The sequence below is a fragment of the Gouania willdenowi genome, chromosome 4, assembly GCF_900634775.1.
Source record: "Gouania willdenowi chromosome 4, fGouWil2.1, whole genome shotgun sequence".
In the NCBI taxonomy this organism is placed as follows: Eukaryota; Metazoa; Chordata; class Actinopteri; order Blenniiformes; family Gobiesocidae; genus Gouania; species Gouania willdenowi.
In genome coordinates, this window is record NC_041047.1 from 23,351,585 (window position 1) to 23,360,748 (window position 9,164).

At 36.9% G+C, this 9,164-nt stretch overlaps 1 protein-coding gene across 4 annotated transcripts in view; it reads right to left on the reverse strand.

Annotated features, from left to right (window-relative positions):
- LOC114461767 (capping protein, Arp2/3 and myosin-I linker protein 3-like) overlaps nucleotides 1-9,164 on the reverse strand; it is a 42,500-nt gene that overhangs the window by 31,025 nt on the left and 2,311 nt on the right. For all 4 annotated transcript variants that reach the window (XM_028444114.1, XM_028444113.1, XM_028444115.1 and 1 more), the window contains exon 2: nucleotides 4,307-4,401. In XM_028444114.1, the coding sequence (XP_028299915.1) occupies nucleotides 4,307-4,401 (95 nt within the window). The remainder of the gene's footprint in view (nucleotides 1-4,306; nucleotides 4,402-9,164) is intronic.

Below are 9,164 nucleotides of genomic sequence, written 5' to 3' on the forward strand. Positions count from 1 at the left end.
TGACAGAGGGTTTACCATGGAGTTTCCATGGTAATAATGAAAGGGAATATTCCCTTATTGACCGAGGCTAAAAGCTTTCCATGTCAGAGACACATTGTCTAACGTTGGCAGATCAACATCCTGCATTGCAAGCTGAGATGTTGAGACCTAAGGCAATGGATTCATTATCTTTCTCCAAAATTCTAGATCCCTTTTTATCATAAGAGTACAAAAAATGCTTAAAGGGCACTTGTAGAGAATTTTAACAGCAAGATCTACCTAAAAATCTTATTTAATACTAGAAGTGGGGTTGGGAACATTCTTTAAGTCCTTGTAGAGCAGCCAAGAGATGAAGAACTGATGATTCTAGCGCTGTCAGTGGCTCTAAGACAGGTACTTCTCTTGCAGATTTTGTTTCTCTAAATCACTGTAATGTTCTCCTTGACTGGTAAGTGCTCTCTCCTAATGACCTGCGTCACACATAATGATTTCTTTCACGTCTCGTATGTAAACAGTGCAGCTGACTGCCGGCTGTAGCTGCTCCGATGTGCAACAACAGCTCACAATAATGATAAATTCAATGATATTAAAGAAAATGTGGCAAAAAGCACTACAAAAACCTAAATAAACAAGAGCACTCAGAGAGCGCAAACCTCTGCCAAGTTTAGAGGTACTGTATATCCGTTCCTATTGTCATTGTCTACCAAATTTCGTATAAATCCGTTCAGTACTTTTTGAGATATCCTGCTAACAAAGACGGACAAATGCCAGTGAAAACATTACCTCCTTGACAGAGATAAACCTAAAAAGAGAATCAGAGGAATCCGGTTGGAGCAAATGTAAACACTGAACCAGAATCAATGACTTGACATCACATACACATGAACAGACCTGCTCCCCATGGATTGTACTTTAAAGTATAAAATTGTGCAAGAAAGTGTTTTAAAAAAATGTGAACATATTTTGTTCATTTAGTTACATTGCATTCAGTTATATATACATGACAAGTACAGGAACCTTTCAAATGTACAATTTAATATACTAGTGTTTAAGTTTTAGGTCTGACCTATGTTAGACGATTCCCAGACATGGCAGATCTGCACAGCTAACAATTACCATTATGTTCATTGTAATCCACCATAAACCCAGTCCCATGATGCCTTGTGCAAATCATAGGCACAGCTTAGGTTGAATCATTACACTGATGCGGAGCTGCGGTTTCCATGGCAATAGCTGATGCTAATCATTATTTCTGAAGTGATTGGCAAATGCTTTTGGGAGAACAGGACATTTGATATTATCATCAATATTAAATAAAAGCTGGACTGATTTTTTTTCTCCCTCATTAGCGATTTTCTAACAGCTCCTTAATTCAGCTGATCGAATGTGAAGCTCAATCATTTCGATCACCTTTAAAGTCCGTGTGTTAGAGATTATTTACAGTTGAAGTCATAATGTAAAGCAGTAATTTAAAAGCCCCTTCTGTTCTTTTTGTTGTTGTTAATCTTTACTCGAACGAGCACATACTGTACATCAATCCTGTGCGTCCTGTGTCTCCACTTAGCTCGGACGAGTATGTCAGGCTAATCTAATCCTGCTTTTGATTCTTTTCTTTTAAACAAACCCACAAAACCAGTGTCTGCTTCCATGAAGACAAACAAAGAGCAGTGATTCTTTTGTCTTGTTCCTGCTCTCCACCAGTTCCTGAGCTCTGTCCTCTGCCATGTGCTTTTTTCTTCCCTCTTTCTGTTCCGTCATTCCCAATCATTTAATCTATTCTTTCCCTGACCCTGTTGAAACACTTCCTACATTCAACTCTTCTACACTTCATATGTTCCTCTATGATAAACAACTGTGATTCAATCACTGCTGCATGTTCTTAGACTCAGAGAGTGAAGTGTCTACCACAACATTGTCATTCGAAATTCAAAATGACCATGTGAGATGGAAGGAGGGAAATTGAAGGAGGATGCGTGATTCATGACTAAGGATTGGACCACATTCAGGTGAAGTGTGTGGTTCACATGTATCAAACTCAAGGTCCGTGGTCCAAATCTGGCCCTTTAAAGCTTACAATTTGGCGTGCAGGAGAAAGTAAAAATGACAGTGAAAACATGACTCACTGTGCAAATACTAGGGCTGGGCAAAAAAAAAAAAATCGATTTAATCAATTTGTTGAATTTGTAGATAAAAACGATTTTTATTTAGTAAATTCGAGTTAAAACAATAAAATATATATATATATATTATTTTATTTTTTTTTGTTTTGTTTTGTTTTTTTCGCCACAGTTTTTTTCGGACTTTTTCGCATTCCGATGTGAGCCAGCCCCCTCTTTGTTTACATGTGTTTACCCTTTGAGCAGGCTATATGTGTGTCAAAGGCATGTTTCATTTTTTATTCACACAATGCTAAGATGCTAAGCAAAGAGTTCGATATTTTTTTAATTGTAATGTTATATATTATAAAATATGTAGTTATCTGATTTCTTAATCAGAAAATTGAAGCTACTGTGAAGTACTTTTGCTTAAACCTGGTTTAAAGCTTGAAATAGTTGAATGACAGAGCCTCATTTACTTTTTATTTTGGGATTGTTCTATGCATTTTAACTCTTGAAGACAATCACAGCAATAAAGTTGCACTTTTGTCAATATATCTGATTTCTGCAGTCATTTTTAAGTGCATTAAAAAAAATAATAATTTCAAATCGATTCAAACGAATTATCTGAGATTTTTTTAGGGCAAAATCGGCCAGCCCTAGCAAATACCAATCTAATTCAGTTGTAGATATCTCAGTTCTTCCAAATCCACAAATATAATGAAACAGCAAATTATTCCCAGGGCTCATAGTTTTCCCACGCTTATATCACATGATGGCAGTCATTTTTTTTTTTTTTTTATCTCAAGTTTTTTCCAAAATCCTACAATTTTCCAAATTATTGCCCAAAATTTCCGAAAATTGAATAAAAATTAAAAAAATCAATAAAATGTAAGATCATGCAAGGACTGATATCTGTCACGGATATTGTCGGTGCCTTATACTTCATTATATGTGGAAGTAAAAACTAGGGCACATGAATGATAAAATTGCTAATTTTATCATCTATAATCTACAGGCCCACTTGAGATTAAACTGGTCCGTATTTGGCCCCTGAATAAAATGAGTTTGACGCCTCTGGTCTGGGTTATGCACGAACAGGAAAGAGCTTTAGAGTATACTGGTTGTACATATCTGGGCATGTACTTATTGACGGATGCTCCAACCTTGTAGATTTTAACTGTTTTGGTGAAAGCTTGGCTGGAAACCTTTCAACCTCAAACCCCAATCTCTCATAAAAAACATAAAAGATCACACCCTCATGACTTTTAAGCTCATCTTTCCCCTGCTACTGAACCTTGCACAATTGATCAAACTCCAACCTACTTTTCATGCAGAAACCCAGCAGGAGAGAGATCTCTCACTGACTGACTGAGCTTTTAAAGAGCAGGCAGTAGCTTAGCCAAGATATGAAGAGCAAGAAAGATTCTTACAAAGATGTTTCTGGCTGACGGACACATCAAAGCGTGCAAATATCAAAGGCCGAACATGCAGCTGTGGTTCTAACTTCCCATTTTTCGTAACACTCAATGAATCATTGGTAGAGCCGCTGCTTTGCCAGGAGGAGGACACCTGTTTTGCTTGGGGAGCTGCAGGAGAGAGAAAATTATTCTGTTTTATGGCTAAAAGCACTCCTTTGCAGTGGACTGGGAATTGTATTATATTCTGCTGATCCAAATCTGTCTGTATGTTCCTTTAATGGCCTGCTATGGTGGCCTATAGCAGGCCTATGATGTGTGTTCACTGCAGATACAGACATACATTTCAGAGTTACTGGCTTCAATGAAGAGTTTTGCTCTATACTGTTGATCAAATACTCCACTGAGCACCTTCCTCTAAAACAGATATTTATATCACCATTATAAAAGCACCCATGAATCCAAAATGATGAGCTGCTTTACTGAAAAATCCACAGTCCACAGCAGTCCATCAAATATTCATCCAGCCTACGATCAGAAGCCGTTATACATTTAGCAAGTAGCTGCAGAAAGGATGTTGAACCTGTGTTCTGCAGGAAACCTTCCATAAAATATATACTATTTAAATTGGCACGGAGCATTGCAATTTTGGGAAAAGGAAAACATTATGTTACTGGAAAAGCACTGCACACTACTGTTCATTATTATCATTGTGCAAAAGTATGGGAAAACACACACTTTACAAATTACGCAATCTGTAAAAAGAAAGCTAGACTAATAAGCAATGTTGGATAAAGCAAACCAGCAACTTACCAGGATTCTGTCCTCTGTTTTGCCATTTTTGGTGTCAAGCTTAACACCGCGAATGAACTTAATGGCTGATTTATCCACAATCTTCTTGATGCTTTCTGTGGATGAAACACATATTATTCATGCATCAGTTAAATCGCAAGCTCAAGTGACATGTCATGGATTAATGGATGTTGCTGCAAATAACGTTCCTGCATTATATATTTACGCATGGAGTGTGAGATGTGTTACAAAGAAAGAAGTGTTTATAAGTCAAAAGGGTGAGTGTTCATTGTCCTAAAAAAAAAAAAAAAAAAAAAAAAAAATATATATATATATATTTAAAAAAACAAAAAAAAACAACAAACAATATTTTTCCAACAAAAACCATGACCAAAAACGTATATCCAAATGATAAGGGTTTCACGGTATAGCGTTACAGTGTTTTATTTTCCAAGTTCTACAGGGTGTCGCTGTTAACCACATTTTTTAAATGATTTAGAGAATAATCACTGTCGTAAAATGACATATTTTACTGTCATAAGGAGTGAAGATTATTAATATCCACACCAAAGTCCATTGAAAAATCTCAGACTTTAAATGAGGACCATGAGCTGCCTGTGAATGCTGCTTATTAGAAAGAACAATGAGGTTTTCAGCTAGAAAAGTCTCTAATTAAAATGGAATTACATCTGTTTCTAGTTGCTTTGTGTGATAAAGAGCCACTGGAGAAGTCTGAAAATCAACAAAGTCACTATACTTATATGTATATCTGCACATCTCTCCCTCATGTTGTTGTTTTGCTTTTGGGCAAAGCACTTTAGCCCCTTTGCTCTGTATGAATGACTGAAATACGGGAGCTGTTGGCCACACAACAGTCAGAGGCAACCGCGGCTGTAGGTTGAGTTTACCTTACCTTATTTATGTCCATGCTTTGAGTTACATACAAGAAAAATGCTGTATATATTCTAGCCATTGCTTTAATCCTTAGAGAAGACTAAAGAAAGGTAGGGTCTCTTCTTTCATAGATGCATATTATCAGCAGGAAATTCATTTAAATGCATTTCTATATGATTATATTACTTTATGTGCTTAGAGGTAAATGATATGCTCTCACAGCTGTTGTTATATTTCCAGATACGACCAAAAGCCTCACACCACGCTTGAGTGTCACTCTCTGCCTCGCAGGAACTGCATGACACATCTAAAGCATCTGTCTCCTTGATTCATTGAGAGCTGTCTCTGACAAACAGCATCACTGTAGGTGAAGAAACCCCACACTGACTGGAGTACAGCACATCCCGCGTCTGCTGCACCCAAGGAAGCGTTTTACTCCCGGGGTGAGAGCAACCGGCACCAACGTACTATCATCACAGTAGAAAATAACTCAAAGATGAACATTACATTATTCAGCGTCTCATTTAGCATTTACAACATATATTCATGAAATCGTTTACACATCTTCAATTGTTGGGAAATCAATTGCAAAGCAGAATGAAAGAGAAAATATATTGTAATGGTAATGGTTTAGTTTTTTATTTACATTTATATCCACTTATGGTTGCCTCTTTCCACAAGCTGTCCTTCACTACAAAACAAAAACAAAAAAACAGATCCAAATAGATCCATCGGAATAAACAGACTCCTTTCTAAAACAAAAACAAAAAAAACCCAGTTAATATCACGACTTAGATTTAGGTTTAGCAGCACTGTGTGATCGGCAAAGGATAAGAACGACCTCCAAAAATGGAATTGACTTTCTGAAACAGTGACGCAGCCCCCCCCCATGTGGTCAAAGGTTTTTATTGCAGTTTTCATTTGAAAAAATACAATACTTAATATAATGTACATAATATACAAATATTTGAGGTGCCATAAAACACGTGGCTGTACAGAATATACTGTATATTAATTTTTTTGTTCTTCTTATAAAAATACAAGTAATTTTTTTGGTGCTCGAGTCATGTGACCACCATCTTCCTGTCTTTAGGTTGGTTCATCTTTTGGTGCACGATTCTTCTTCACAATGTAAACCGTGACGCAACACTGCACCCAGCAGTTCATGTATGGTACTGCAGCAAAAATTAAGCAAAAAGCAGCCGCTGGCCTGATTTTATCATGAGTTTACAACATTAAACGACACGTTGATGCAAATTTTTGTAGTCAACATTATCATTTATGTTACTAATAATTGTTGCATTATTGTATACATTACGCGCGAATCTCGAGATGGCCTATATATTTAATTCTATTAATTCTTTTGCTCCAACTGGCAAGAATCTTAAACTCCGCCTATGATGCGCTATGGTTCGAATATTTACCATGTAACCCCCAATTTCCACTGGATGCGGCTCTGCTGCGCTACATCACCGCCGCGTCACCGGAGCCGATAGGTTTCCACTTTATTCTATGTGTTAATTTCCACCGGGTTCGCTGTGGTGCGTGTCTGCTTCTTCCCAGCTGCGGTAGTCCGGTGCCCTCCGCCAGATATACGCAGGGCTTCTATTTCTGGTGGACACCGGAGCACGACACATCAATCAGCACAGAGCAAATGAAGCTAAACAGGAAATTAAGCATGTACTCTGCAATAAAATATCGGGTTACTTTTCAAAATAAAACACTTCAGATTATATTTCAAGTAAATACATCACCAAAACGTCATAATGTGTAAAAACAAATTCACATTCACTGTATTGGTTCCTCTCATACTGTAACTCACTGTAACTGCAGCAACTTTAATTTAGTTCATGTTTTACTGCTGCAGTTTTATCTCTTCTCTGTTGGCTGTTGCTAAAAAATGTGGCTATGACAAATCCAGAGAGTCTAACCTTCTTGTTCTCCTTTGTTAGGAACACTGACCTGTTTATCTGTTTATTGTTGCGTTTAGAACACATACATTTAACCGCGTTCTCGCGTGATTATATAAATATCGTGAGAACTGCTCTGTCTCGTGACGTCACAGTCGTTCAACTGGAGAGCACCGCGGCACACTGAAAAGGCAACCGAATTACCGGACGGTGGTGAAATACCGGTGAGTGTTACTGAACATGAATGTAGAGCTTCATTTTAAGTGTGTTTTTAACGTGTTGTGATGAACCAGCAGTTCAGATTATCATGACTTCATTCAAATCTGAAAAGGCACTGGTGCAAAGTAGGGCAGAACAATTTTGGAAAAAAATCCAATTGCAAATTTTTTTATCAATATTGCGATCGCGATTTAATATGCAATTATTTTTTCAAGGGCCTCTTGTCATGTATTTTTCAATGAACACAACTTACAACTTTAAATAAATATAAAATATAAATTTTAAAGCACGGACTACAACAATAAAGCAAACAAATCTGTGGCTTTACCTCTTCAACATATCTAACTAACTTCACGTTTCATGAAACATGTAAACATGTGGACTGCACTTCTTAAACACTCCCTCAACTAAACAGGACAGGACAAGAAGAAAAAAAATGTGCAACCTTTGCGATTAGGATTTTACGATATCGCGATAATATTGCAAATGCAATGAAGCATTCAGCCCTAGTGCAAAGATTTATTAATACACCAAAGCTGTTGGTGTATTAATAAAAAATGGTGATCATTTTACCTGGTGACAGGTCACGCCAGAAACATTACACCGACAATAACACGGCTGTGAGTGATTTTGTGCAAAATGTGAGGGTGATTTGCTGGTTGGCGGTAGTTAAAGGTTTCACAAATAATGTTTTGAGAACTAATCTTACATTTCAAAGATAATTTACTCATTAAACGGGCAGCTGATGGTCTAGCATTGTGGCTAACGTCACTCCCAGCATGGTTTCAGTGTAACTATCCAAAATCCTATTTTTGTAATTCTCCAAGGCACATAAAAGTAGTTGACTCTATTAACCATATTTAGCATGCTTGGTACGATTTCGGGAAGTTTAATAGCCAGTAAAGTCATCTAAATAGGGAAAGATGTTGAAACGGAAATTATACGGAAATGAGTAAAATCTAAAATGTATGAAATTTCTAAATTCTAAAGCCCTATACAGTATAAAGGTACACATAATTAATGGACGGATATAGGGCTGGGCGATATGGCCTTTTATAAATACCGCGATATTTTTAGGCCATGTCACGATACACGATATATATCTCGATATTTTGCATTACCCTTGAATTAACACTTTGATGCACAAAATCACACCAGTATGATGATTCTATATGTCTACATTAAAACATTCTTGATCATACTGCATTAATATATGCCAATTTTAAACTTTCATGCAAAAAAGGGGATATCACAACTAAGTCAAAGTTGGCATAACTGTATTTATTAAACAGTGAGTGGCTCAAACATAAAATTGTCAACAGAAAGTGCACGTTCTGTGCAAAATTGTCACAGAGACATTTCAAAACAAGACATTAGTGCAGGATGCAACTCACATGGCATTTCAAAACACAAAATTAAAGTGCACTTTTTGTACATAATGCCACTACAATATTTTAAAACAAATTGTTGTCATTAAGATGACATTTCAAAACAACACTAAATTTAAGTGCACCTTTTGTGCATAATGCCACTAAGATATTTAAAAAAAAAAAAAAAAAAAAAAAAAAAAAGTCCGCGAGTTTAACGGTATGGTCATTTTCAACACCGCACAGACTACAAGCTGCGATATATCGAGTATATTCGATATATCGCCCAGCCCTAGACGGATACACTGCCTTACCAGAAGCATTGGTGTTCCTGCCCTTACACACATTTATAATCCGTAGGGCTTCATAAGCAGTCAGCAGCTCCGAACAAATCAACTCATCTGGAAAGCTTTTCACAAGTTTAAGAATGTGTTTCTGGGATTTTGTGAGGTATCCAGGGTGTTTTACTACTCCATCGGATGCTTTTCC